The sequence below is a fragment of the Eptatretus burgeri genome, chromosome 15 (assembly GCF_056783735.1).
Source record: "Eptatretus burgeri isolate ZD-2024b chromosome 15, Ebu_testis_v1, whole genome shotgun sequence".
Lineage (NCBI taxonomy): Eukaryota > Metazoa > Chordata > Myxini > Myxiniformes > Myxinidae > Eptatretus > Eptatretus burgeri.
The window spans coordinates 24,826,499-24,839,942 of NC_140975.1; the positions used below are offsets into that span (position 1 = coordinate 24,826,499).

The window sequence follows — 13,444 nt, forward strand, 5'->3', positions numbered from 1 at the left end:
AAGTGTGAGAACTAACGAATTACGTATTTTGGTTCTGAGGTCAGAAGCAAAAAAGGCCTGATCCAAAACGCAATTAGATGGCAGCTATCCTTATCTGTGTATGTTATCCAACAATGTTCCACTGCCGATGTTGCACTCCAGAATTTTATCAATCTGGATTTATTTCCACATTTCTGTTCCGACTGTTAGCGTTTCAATTGACCCATAATTGCTCGACTCGCAGGTTATCCCTAAATGGCTATGAGCATGATTCATACACGTTTGGATTTCACGCCATGTTCTTTGCTGGAGTGAAAGATCTATTCCACATGCAAAAAAACCCAAAAAACAATGGCATTTTCACATTACATATTTACATTTTTACATGCCTCAAAGGTGTAACGTAAACACATAATTTGCTTTAGCCGAGATCAAAGTCCAACTTTCTCCTCGATCGAACATAGGCCGGTACGAATGGATCGTTTGGTCTCGGTACAAACAAATTGCCTTATTAGCAAAATCAAGTCCTCAATCTATCTTTTTCTTGCAGATTCCATCACATGTTTGTTCATGCCTTGCTTTCTATCTTTTCTTCATTGTTGTTCTGACTTTCAATAATGGCATTTTCATCATCACTGCATAGGGCCACCACATAAAGTTCTGCGGAAGCTTTGTCCTCGGCCAATATGGCAAGGCCTGATTCTTCTTTGGTCTTCAACACAGTCAAGCCTCCAGATTCTTTCACCTGTCTTTCCACTGCTTTGCAGTCATTTGATATCACAATTATCTCTTCTGCAGTGGTGTCCGTCATCACGGCCATGTTGGCACCATGCAGTGCCACCACGGCTGCTTGATTCTCCCGTCCCACGATCTCCGCTTCTCCGATGACCTCCTGAGGCTTGAACGGCATGATCAAATCACTGCCAGGCGTTGCCACTTCATCACTCGTTGGAATCGATGAGTGTACATTAGTCGAAAGGCTGTTGCAAGCTGAAAGTGCACCGAGCGAGGACTGAGAAGGAGAAACACTCTGCACGATGATCTGGTGTGCAGAGTCGGGGTGCACTTGGCTCACGATCTGATGCACAACTTCCAACAACTCGCTGTCCATCTGCACCTAGGAACGAGTCGGGGAGAGAGAAGAGTCAGAAGTGCATTAAACATTGCGATCCCAGTCAAGATTCTGGGTTCCACTTTTGCTTTGAAAACTTTGGCAGCAGCTAAATGCTCAAACCATGAGTGAGGACATGTGGCTGGAATGAAAGGAGAACTCATTTTGAAAAGTTTCTACCCATGACTGAAAACTACCGATAAAACGCCCTGTAGTTGAAACAGCCTTCCTGGAAACAATATTGTTACGGCTGTGGAAATTCGCAGAACACCATAAAGGGTCCTTAGTTCAGTTAGATAGATAAGTCTGTGTTCAGTTAGATTTCCCCACCGTTGTTTAATGGGAATTATTCATGTTCACCGGGCTGCGACCCTTTGAGATAGTGTTTTTCTTTCTCTATCGTTATTTTGGACCGACAGAGCACGCAACCACCCCTTCTGCGTCGAAAACCGTCCGAGAATGTCAAACAAAGGCGCCAAGGAAAAAACTGCGATGATGCGCGGGTTTTACCGCCTTTTTTCTCCGAGGCTGGTGTGACGAGAAGGGCGAGGCGGCTCGCTCGCGATTGGTGGATACGAGGAGTGAGGCGGTCGGAGTTGAGAAACGCCCCTTTTCGAGAAGCTTCTCGAAGGAAGGTGGAGCCGAGAACGGGGCGGAGCGATGGGCGGAGCCCCGCGCTATAAAGGGCGGACCGCACGTGAGGCTCAGGCCCTCTTCTTGGTTCATGCTCGCCCCTGTCTTACGGTGGTCCAGTTCTTCTTCTTCCTCGCTTGGTTCCTGCGCTCGTGGTCCTGTGAGCGGCCTGTTGGTGGGAGACGCGGATGGAAGGCGCAGCAGTGCCGGCTCTGTGGTGGACCTGCGCGTCCGGACGAGGAGCGCTGGAGAGAGCTTGCCGGCCACGTGGGAGGCCCGGAACCAGGCACGACCACGCTGACGGTCGTGGGAGCGGGACGTTGCGACTCACCGACCACCGCGGGGTGGGGGGCAGGTAACCTGTCACGGTCACGCGGGACCCGGTCGGTCCTCCAGGTCCCGCGTTATAAATGTCTGCGGACCCTGTCTGCCACCCTCGTCTTTGGGGGTGGCCATTTCTTGCTTTTGAACGAATGTTGGTGGGGCCGTGTCCTGTGAAGTAGACCTGCCTAAGTGACTGTGCATGTACATTATTGCTCGTAGTCAGTGGTATTCCTTTTGTTTCTTGCTTGTACATTGCATGACTGCCTTGCTTGTGATGTGTGTGTAAATAATAAATGTCCTTGTGTGAAATGTATCCTGTTCGTTGCGTCCTCTTTCCCCCCCATTGGAAATGCCATCTTGCATCGTGGAATGATTAGTGGGTTTTAAACACCCGTTTAAAAGAATCGGATCCGGCGCGGTCGGCAATTAATACCCGCTCGGTTATCGTTTAGAACAGAACGGACCGCTTAAGCAGTTCGAGTCCCAAGCCGACCTGCGGCGAGGTACGGCCCCTCGGTAAGTTACCCGCGTGAGTACTTAGGTATATCGACATCCGGCGAGTGACCCTGTTTCGCGCGGGTTGAATGCGGACTGGGCTGTGGTGAGGTTAAACTCCCACCCGTGACTGGTTTCTGGCGATAGTTCCAGGAGGGTCACGACTGAATTGTCCGTCCAGTGGGCGACGTGGTTGTGATTCGAGGTACGCGGCCGATCGCACGCCAGCGGGCGCGAATTCCTAACACTGGTGTCAGCGAGCGGGAAACAAACTCTTCCGTCTCCAAACTAAATTGACGGGAATCTGTTCAGCGGTGAGTGGAGCGACCCTCGATTCCCACCAAATTCGGGCGATTTAAATTAAATTCCACGAAATAAGATGGCTTTTCAAGACGAACGGGTGCATGGTGGATCCATGGCCTGGGACGGTTCTTTTTATAATTATAATCCATGGGGGAGCTCAACCCCATATACTGAGTATGGACTATGCCGACAAACTAACTCTGAGTCGCACAACGGTGGCTCGATCGCACCTCGGCGCAGCACGGAGCAGGCGGCTATTTTTAGCACGATGAACGGCACGACACGAGACGAGTGCTCCCAGACACCGTTTCAAACCACGTGGTCATGGCAGGCAAAGGCAGGCGGACATTGGTGGGCTTCGGAAACAATTGGAGGAAGAATGGAAAACAAAGCTCGGGGAGGAAAAACGGAAACACGATTTGGAATGAAAAAAACTAAAGGAAGAGGTAAGATCAGGCGAACAGATAAAAGAAAGAGCACAGGAATATCAAACAATTGAAAGAAGAAGCAAGGTTGGAGTATGATGAGATGAGGGGGAAAAGGGATGAAGAGAGAAAGGAAAAATGGAAAAAAAATGTCTGAGTTACGTGAACACCAAGACAATGAGAGAGAAAAGAAACAAAAGGAACACGATTTGGAAATAAAACAACTAAAGGAAGAATCATTGGAAAAGTCAAGACAGTTCGAAGAACTACAGGGAGAAATGAGGAAAGTAGAGTTGAGTACCTATGAATTTGAATGAGAAGAGGAAACTGAACGAAAGAATAGAGGAAGAGCAAATTAGTAATTCCCGGGATAGAGAGAACTTTGAAGAAGAATGGGAAACAAGGTGGGAAGAGGAAAAAACGGGAACACGATGTGGAATTGGAACAACTGAAAGAGGAGGTAGAAGAAGGCAATCGGAAAAGAGAAAGACTAGAAAAGACGATGAAAGAAGAAAAGGAATGGCAGGAAAAACTAAAGGAATACGGGAAGAAAATGGACGAAACGAGGAGGGAAGCATGGGGAAGTTGTGCGGAAAGGAGGGAAGAAGCATGCAAATTGGGAGAGGAACTATTGGAAAAAACTTCTGAGATACTGAAACACGAAACCAAAGAGTGGGGATTACAAAACGAACTAAGGATGTTAAAAGAGGAGAGAAAGAGAACGGAAAATGAAACATTGAGGAAACACAATGTACAGATCAAACAGTTGGAAGCCAAAGCAAGGTTGGAGTGTGCGGAGATGAGAAAGGAATTAGAAAAGAAAGCTTCTGAGGTACAGAAACACCAAAACAAAGAGACGGGATTACAAAACGAGCTGAGGATGGTGAGAGAAGAAATAAAAGAACGAAAACGGAGAATGAAACGTTAAGGAATCACACTGTCCAGATCGAACAGCTGGAAGTCAAGGCCAGATTAAAGGATGAAGAACAAGAAGGAGAAATCAGTCAATTGAAGGAGACAAAAAGATTGGAGAGGGAAGAACGAGAGGAACAGTGGGATAGAAAACAAAAAGAACATGAATTTGAGGTTGATCAACTGAAAGAAAAGGCAAGGCTGGAGTACCAGGAGATAGAGAAAGAACAGCGAATGAAACAAGAAGGAAATCAGCCAATTGAAAGAAACGATGAAATTGGAGAGTGAAGAGCATGATGGACTGTGGGGTAGAAAGCAAAAGCAATACGAGTTTGAAAAGAGAGAGAGACAGAGACAGAGACAGAGACAGAGACAGAGACAGAGACAGAGACAGAGACAGAGACAGAGACAGAGACAGAGACAGAGACCCCGGAAAGATAACGAACAGCAAATGGGGCTCAGAGAGGAAGAACGACTCAAGTGGGAAGGGAAATGGAGCCAGAAAGAAACAGGAACTAATGGACATGCAGAAACAACAGAAATAAAATGTCCAGAGACACGGGAGATAGAGGGTGGATTAAAAGGACTTAAAAACGAACACACACACGGAGGTAGTAGAGGACGATGAGGGGGAGCTCGGGGAATGCCTCGTGACCCGGTGCGAGCAGCTGGGTGGCCTCGTTATGGAACGAGGGGAGGGAGTATGCCCCCTTGAAGTGGGTCCGGTCGAGTTTTGCGAGGAAGAGGGGGCGAGTGCCGTGGATGGGTGCACACGGAGCTTGGGGGGTTTGAAGGCCCCGGGAACCTTTGTGGTGACGTGATTACTCATTGTGAATGTTCCTGTGTGTGTGTGTGTTTACTAGTGTGGCGAAATGTGTGCTGAAAAGCGCGCATAGCGTGGGTGAAAGGCGTTGTGTGAAAGGACCCGCGTGTGTGAGGAAAATGGTGTGCGAGGTTGCGAGTGAGCCGACGTGCATGCCTCCCAGCACGCCGTGTGTGAATGAAACCCCGTGTGTGGAAGGAATGACGTGTGAGTGAAATCCCCTGGGCGAGTGGAAGGCCGTGTGTGAAAGGAACCACGTGTGCGAGTGAGATGGCATGCGTGAGTGAACGGCTGTGTGCGAGGTCGCTGTATGTGAGGTAGATGGCGGCTGGCATGCGGGAACACGCAACCGCGTGCCCGAGTGCGAGTGCCATCTCAAGGTGTGTAAGCGTCGTGGCACGTGGGAGTTTGTGCGCAAGAGTGCGATGACGGAGACGGTGCCTGATGGTGGACAAAGGCCGGGTAGCGGCCGTAGTTGCATTGGGGACCGTTCCGGGTTTGCACGGCAGCGCGTGCGGAGTCCGTGCTGTGCAACGCACGAGGCCACCATGTGCGCGCCTGCGGGAGTGAAACCCGGTCCGTAAACGCACGCGGTGGATTTGCCGATCCCGCGGACGGACAGAAGGTAGGCTGGATGTGGATTTGGACCGGATGGGTTCTCCACGCGAGCGTGTGTGTGAAGCTCCGACGGGCAGAGCACATGTGTTCGTGTGGGGAACCCCTCAAAACGTGAGGCTTGCTTTTGAATGCGCAGGGTGACGTCATGGCTGCACGTAGGGTTGGAATCCAGCAGGAGGGGTATCCCTGCCGGATGGTACCGTCCAAGGAGGGACGAGGTGCACGAACAGCTGCCATGACGTCATGGGAGTAAAAGAGCGCTGGTTGCGAGTTGCCACGCTGGTGTGCGCATTTATTTAAAAAAAAAACAAAAAAAAAAAAAACAAGCCTCGCTTCGGGTATACAGGATTCCTGGGCAAGGGGTGGGAGACCCCTTGGCTTGGGCACAGGATACCACTAGTTAGGGTTTGCGGGATGGGTTAGCTTAGCTAGACCGGCTTCATGGGGCAGGGGTAAGTCCTCATGGGGCCCGTGGAATGGATTAGTTGGAGGGATCCAGTTGAGATTTAGAATGGGAGAAATGGATTTATTTTGGATTTGGAGACAGTGACGACTTTGAGTGTGTAGTGGGGACGTAGCTTAGCTACGTAGTGTTAAATGGAAGGTGCTGTAGTTTAAGGGATGACGAGGGAGCACGAGGTAGATGAGCGGATTTACTGAGCAGAATGGAATGTGAGAAGAGGAATGGAAATGAAACTTGATGAGTGAGTGAGGCCAGCGGGTCTGTGTGTATGGAGTGAATGTGGAATGCATGGTGCGATGAGTGATTGGGGGGAGGAGTGATTCCCACCCAAGGGACCCTGGGGTCAGAGTAATGTGAGTTAGTGGGTTAGTTACATTTACAAAATGGAGGTCGTTTTGCTGTTGGTGGGAGTGTTGGCTCGATACCCATTTGGAGGGGTGCAGGAGCCCTGTTGACGGGCTGGGAGCGTGGCTGCGAAAGGTGAGTATCGCTGAGTGGGTACCCCGGGCACCGGCTAGTCGGCCGCAGTAGGCCAAGGGTCCATGGAGGGCCGGGATAGCGTCGTGGGCATGGGTGGTCCGCATGATGCGGGGCCCGGGGCGCCATATGCCACGAGGGCAGTGTACTGGGCACGGGCGACCCTCAGAAAGGGACCCGGGGCGCCAACACGCCACGTGGGCATCGAGGGGGAGTCGCCAGAGAGGGGACTCCCTGGTGTTGAGGGAGCTGGTGGGCTCGGAGGCAGTGTAGTGCCCGGGGGTGCCATCGTCGGAGAATCGGCAGAGGGTAGTTCCAACCAAGGGAGCCACGCGTCCCAGCCGTGAGACCGTGTGAGGGCACGGAAAGAAAATTGGGGGGCTTGGCCCGAAATTTGCGAGGACACCAACCCAGGCGACGGGAATCTTGGTTGTTAGAACTGATAGTTTAAGCGACAGGCACTTTTGGAAAGCCCCGGGTAGTTTAGTAGTAATACTGTAAATGTTAGGGTAGATAGGGAAGTGTACCCCTCCACACCATCCACCCCTTCGCTCTCGTTGTGGGCCGCTGGACCCACTTTGGGTGAAGATCGCTGAAGTCTGAGGAGGCCATTCTGAGGCTTTATTGGGCCTCGACACAGGATGCTAGCTCTTCCTTATTCCCCTCCAGGAAGGGAACGTAGGGGTTGGGAGTAGGCTAGGAGACGATAGGTTAGCCAAACAAGGACGATAAAGGGGGTTAGGAGACGAGTTATAGAGGGGGAAGTAAAAATAAAAACAAAAAACATAAGTTGGGGCGAAATTGATCTTTGACAAATTAAGGGGGTGGGTATGGACAGAGACAGGCAAAGGCGATAGGTTGGGAGGGAGACAGTAGGGTAGGTCCAAGCCTGCCTTCCAAGTGGCCATCACCACCGCACTCCCTCCACCAACCTCCATTTCAAGGCAAAGGCTGGCCAACTTCATCTGCTGGCTGTTTGCTACAAGGCCTGTGCCAGTCGTTCATCTGCTGGCTGTTGCTGCAAGGCCCGTGCCGGTCGGATCGTATGCCGGCTAATTACTTCGAGGCCTGTGCCGGCCACTTCACCTGCTGGCTGCTTTTGCTTCAAGGCCTGTGCGAGCCACTTCATCTGCTGGCTGTTTTGCTGCAAGGCCCGTGCCGGCCAACTTCATTTGCCAGCTGTTTGCTACAGCGGCCTTGCCATGCCTTTGCCTTGGCCCCATGCCTGCTGCCCTCGTCCATTTTGCCCCGTTCTGTTTTGCATCCCCCCCCTGTTCATTACCATGTGTGCCAGGATCATCGCGCAAATTGCAGGGACTGCCCTGATGGCAGCTGCAACACGGGACTGCACCGGCGGCCCGTGCACCGTGTTTGTTTTCATCCATCCATCCATCCACCGTTCATTGCTGTGTTGATTGAGCCAACACCATCCGCATGCCGCAGGGACTGCCCTGAAGGCAGCCGCACTCGGAGACTGCATTTGTGCAGCCCGTGCACCGCTTGTGTTCACTGCGTCCATTTCAAAGAGGAAGGCCTTGGAGTGCGTGTGAGCAGCCGGCCACATTCCCTGTCACCTGCATGGTTTCATGAGCCAGAGACTGCGTGTGAGCAGCCTGGCTCCCTGCTGTGACTTTTGTTTTTCTCCACAGAGTCCATAAATCCTGGGCCATGGTTTAGTGTAAAATTTGTAAGTTAAGGTTGTAATTGTAAATGAGTTGCGCCCCCTGCATGTTTGTCTTAGCGCTGGCAATTTATACAAGTCATCTGTACGAGTGGGTTTGTTTAGTTAGTTACTCAGCCCGTAGGTTATTTATTTTTGGGACATGAATACCTTGAATGTCACACTCAGGGATCCGAAGGTAAATCGTACTAGGGGAAAACTACACATGATGGCACACGAAAATTCGACGACTCGGGACGAGTCTGTAAAAAGGGGAGGGGGTAGTGTTACGGCTGTGGAAATTCGCAGAACACCATAAAGGGTCCTCAGTTCAGTAAGATAGATAAGTCTGTGTTCAGTTAGATTTCCCCACCGTTGTTTAATGGGAATTATTCGTGTTCACCGGGCTGCGACCCTTTGAGATAGTGTTTTTCTTTCTCCATCGTTATTTTGGACCGACAGAGCACGCTACCACCCCTTCCGCGTCGAAAACCATCCGAGGAAAAAATAAAGGCGCCAAGGAAAGAACTGCGATGACGCGCGGGTTTTACCGCCTTTTTTTCTCCGAGGCTGGTGTGACGAGAAGGGCGTGGCGGTTCGCTTGCGATTGGTGGATACGAGGAGTGAGGCGGTCGGAGTTGAGAAACGCCCCTTTTCGAGAAGCTTCTCAAAGGAAGGTGAAGCCGAGAAAGGGGCGGAGCCCCGCGCTATAAAGGGCGGACCGCACGTGAGGCTCAGGCCCTCTTCTTGGTTCATGCTCGCCCCTGTCTCACGGTGGTCCAGTTCTTCTTCTTCTTCCTTGCTTGTTTCCTGCGCTCGTGGTCCTGTGAGCGGCCTGTTGGTGGGAGACGCGGACGGAAGGCGCAGCAGTGCCGACTGTGTGGTGGACCTGCGCGTCCGGACGAGGAGTGTGGGAGAGAGCTTGCCGGCCACGTGGGAGGCCCGGAACCAGGCGCGACCACGCTGACGGTCGTGGGAGCGGGACGTCGCGACTAGCCGACCACTGAGGGGGGGGGGCAGGTAACCTGCCACGGTCTCGCGGGACCCATTAGGTCCTCCAGGTCCCGCGTTATAAAGGTCCGCGGACCTTGTCTGCCGCCCTCGTCTTTGGGGGTGGCCATTTCTTGCTTTTGAACGAGTGTTGGTGGCGCCATGTCCTGTGAAGTAGACCTGCCTAAGTGACTGTGCATGTACATTATTGCTCGTAGTCGGTGGTATTGCTTTTGTTTCTTGCTTGTACATTGCATGACTGCCTTGCTTGTGATGTGTGTGTAAATAATAAATGTCCTTGTGTGAAATGTATCCCGTTCGTTGCGTCCTCTTCCCCCCCATTGGAAATGCCATCTTGCATCGTGGAATGATTAGTGGGTTTTAAACACCCGTTTAAGAGAATCGGATCCGGCGAGGTCGGCGATAATACCCGCTCGGTTATCGTTTAGAACGGAATGGACCGCTGAAGCGGTTCGTGTCCCAAGCCGACCTGTGTCGAGGCACGGCCCCCAGGTAGGTTACCTGCGCGAGTACTTAGGTATATCGACATCTGGCGAGTGACCCTATTTCGCACGGGTAGAATGCGGACTGGGCTGTGGTGAGGTTAAACCCCCACCCGTGACTGGTTTCTGGCGATAGTTCCAGGAGGGTCATGACTGAATTGTCCGTCCGGTGGGTGACGCGGTTGCGATTAGAGATACGCGGCCGATCGCACGCCGGTGGGCGCGAATTCTTAATAATATGTTCACTTCTCACAAAAAGAAATTAAAAGGGTGGCCCGATAAAGCTTTATCACTTTTGCCTTCTTCTTGCATGTGATAGCTTGGCTGCCGGGTAACTATCATTTTGTTGGGGCGCGATTATGCCGCTGATGCTGTGCCCCTATACCAGTACACTGGTACTCATTTCGCCAACCTCGGAAGGATGAGAGGGTGAGTCGACCCCACCTGGTGTTAATTCAGCGGATAACGGGGCTCAAACTCAGGACCGTAAGATCCCAGGCCCGCCACCCTAACCACTAAGCCAACACCAGGCTGACTTTTTTATGACAGCAACTTTGACCTGGGTTACCTCGGACCAAGAGTTTTCCCATTACAAATTTCCCGGGCCGAGTCTCACCAGATTGATCCATTTTTGGATGAGGATGGTCCATTTATGAGACCGGTTGGACAAACTGGTGGAAGAGTTGGCCATGGCGGAAGAGTTGTCATTGTTAAATCTCATCTAAACAACGCATTTTTTGGATAATAAGCCATTGAAGGTACAAGATAAATGCATCAAAATACGATTTATATTTTAAAGTCAACAGAAACACTGCAGAAAATAAGAAAATGTTTTCTCCAAATCTCAGCATGGTAAAGTGCAATTATGTTACTTCAAAACATACACCAATTCTGGCTGAGTCAGATGGCTGGGCCCAGCTCACCCTAACTCCCTCTCCCCATCATTAATGCACAGATCAAAGGCCTCTCTAATTAAGCAATACTACTTTACTTTCCAAGTTATACTATGGAGATCAGTAAATATAAAAATTTACCTCTTGGACACAGGCAGTATCGGTCAAAGCCTCCTGTTGAGTTGTCTGCAGAAAAAGCAGACAAAATGCATCATGACAATCAACCATTGGAAACATTAAAAAAACAAGCTCAAATGAGCTAAGATCCTCGTCCTCTTAATGATGACGTCATAAAAACGAATAGGACGTCATTGTGATGTATCAGGTTTGCGATAAATTATCTGTGCTAATGCCCGGCTTGATTCCCGCAAACAAAATTCAAACAGCTTGCCTAGTTTCGGAGATAATGGTATAGGTGATTTCCATTAGTGGCGATATTATGACGTCAACTTTTTTTCTAGGAAGAATTTCCAAAATCGGAGATGGTTACTGCCTGCGCGTGGGCTTTCTGCATATACATGGCAAGTTTCACGAAGATCCGATGAAAACTCTGTGTTGTGAAACAAAAAGTCAAAAAATAGGAATGACGTCATAAAAATTGATATGACGTCATAGTGATGTATCACATGTGCGGTAATTAACCTCCGCCATCGAAGATGGATGGAGGTTAATGTTTTCACCTGTCTGTTTGTGAACAGTATTACGGAAAAATTCCTCGACGGATTTCGACGAAACTTGGTGGGGGGGATTAGGTATGGTCCAAGGATCATGCCATTAGATTTTGGACTTGGCCCAAAGTCCAATATGGCCGCTATGGCGGCCATTTTGAAAAAATATTTGAATTTTTGTTTTTGCATTTCTACATGTTTTAAGTGATTTCCAACCCCCCCCCCCCAAAAAAAAAAATTGTTAGAGAAAACAAAACAGAAAATTTGTTTTTTTTTCTCCAACAATTTTTTTTTAGAGAATGAATTGAGTATGTGGAGTACGAATTGAGTAGTGAGTACGAATGAATTGAGTATGTAAAAGTTAAAAGTAAAAGGGAAAGTTGCAAACTATAACTCTGAGCACTGTTGACGTCAAATTGAATGAATAGGATATCAGGTTCACTTGAGTGACCTAGCAGTATAGGCGGCGGAGGTTTTGCACTCTACCGAGTGCTCCCTCTCTGGTTCATCTCTGCTAATGCCCTGTTCGATTCCCACAAGCAGAATTCAAAAAGCTTGCCTAGTTTGAAATAATTTTTTAGGCGATTTCCATTAGTGGAGATATTTTGATATCATAACTTTTTTTCTAGGAGGAATTTTCAAAATCGGAGATGGTTACTGTCTGCGCAGGATATTTTTCCATGTTGTTGTAGATTTCCGCCCGCCGGCGTGCGGACGACCGCTTCTAGCCAATGGCGGCCGCTCTCGCCCACCGAACGGACAATCTAGTCGCAGCCTTCCGGATCAAACGCCAGAATCCCGCTACGGGTGTGTTTTGGATGCACACCACAGCCTAGTCAACACTCTACCCGCGCTACAGGTCAATCGCCGAATTGTCTGTATACCTAATTAATCGCGCGGGCAGACTACCGAGAGACTGTACCTCAACGGGGCCCGCTTGAAACGAGCTGCTTAAGCAGCTCGCTTCATTTTGGGATAACCGAGCGGGGTAATATCGCGAAAGCCCCGTTGGATCAGATTCTATTTATCGGCTATTAAAAAGCCAGCTATTATCCCGAACTCAATACGGCAGTTCAATGCAGGAAAAGGACGCGACGAACGGGTTAACGTTCACACAAGCACATTTATTTGCACACACAACACATATGCAGTCATGTATGCAATCAGGCGAGGCAAACAAAAGCAATGCAATGTACAAGCACGTGATGAATGGGGGTAGGGACAAGACACGAGCAAGAAAAAGAACTACCACCGTTCTATTAATTACGTATACTTATACAGTTCTACCGAAAGACATGGCGCCACAACGTTCATTCAAACGAAACAAAGAAAAACCCCAGGAAAGACGAGGGGTAGACTTGACCTCTTGGGTCTTTATTTCACGGAGCTGTGATGACCGCAGAAGCTCCGCGAGGCCAGGCTGGTTACCTTCACCTTCGTGGTGCCTCGCTGGGGCGACCCGCGACATCCCGTCCTCACGGCAGCTGTCGTGACCGCGGTCCGGCCCAGGCCTCGTCTGTCGGCCTGGTGATTCGGGCCCAGCCTGCAACGCCTCAGAGGAACGAACGGGTCTTTTGCTCTCTTAGAGTTGATGCTCTCTTTAAGAGCCCGTCCGTCCCTCAGCGCCGCTCGGACTGTCCCGAAGCCCGATCACCTCGGACCGTTCGGTGCTGGCAGCAGACCTCTCTCCGGCTCTCCCCACATCCCACACACGAACGCGCAGTTCTGCACGGCTGGCCTGGCTGCGCTCCCAGCTCCGTCTCCTCTGTGAACCCGGACCTCCACTGGACTCGAAACTTGCTCTTCACACCACTCCAAACCCAGATCGACTGACTCACTTGGCGCTCTGCGTGCTTTTTTATAGGGTTCGTGAGGCGAGGTTTGATCTCCGCTCTTTCACCTCTGACCCCCACTGGCTCCGCCCCCCTCAATCTCCTGATCCGAATTCCGAGGCAAAGCTCGGAGCGAGCGGACGTGGTTGAAATCACCGTCGCTGGCGCCCACAAAGGAGGGCGGACGTTGTGGAGATCACCGGCCCTGCACATCGAGGAAACCCCCGCGTTTGTTTGCAGCGGCGCTGCTCGCTGGGAACTCGCCGTGGCTGGCGCAAAGATGGCGGCGTTTGCGGAGTTGAAGGTGAAGCGATGTTGTTTGGTTATTGGGGGAG

The 13,444-nt window shown here is 50.5% G+C and overlaps 1 protein-coding gene across 1 annotated transcript in view; it reads right to left on the reverse strand.

The window, feature by feature from the left end:
• Window positions 1-278: 278 nt before the first annotated feature.
• LOC147011762 (uncharacterized) overlaps window positions 279-13,444 on the reverse strand; it is a 98,900-nt gene continuing 85,734 nt past the window's right edge. The window contains 3 exon segments of the mRNA XM_085858556.1: window positions 279-566; window positions 569-1,096; window positions 10,751-10,795. Coding sequence (XP_085714682.1) covers window positions 513-566; window positions 569-1,096; window positions 10,751-10,795 — 627 coding nt within the window. The 3' untranslated portion in view covers window positions 279-512.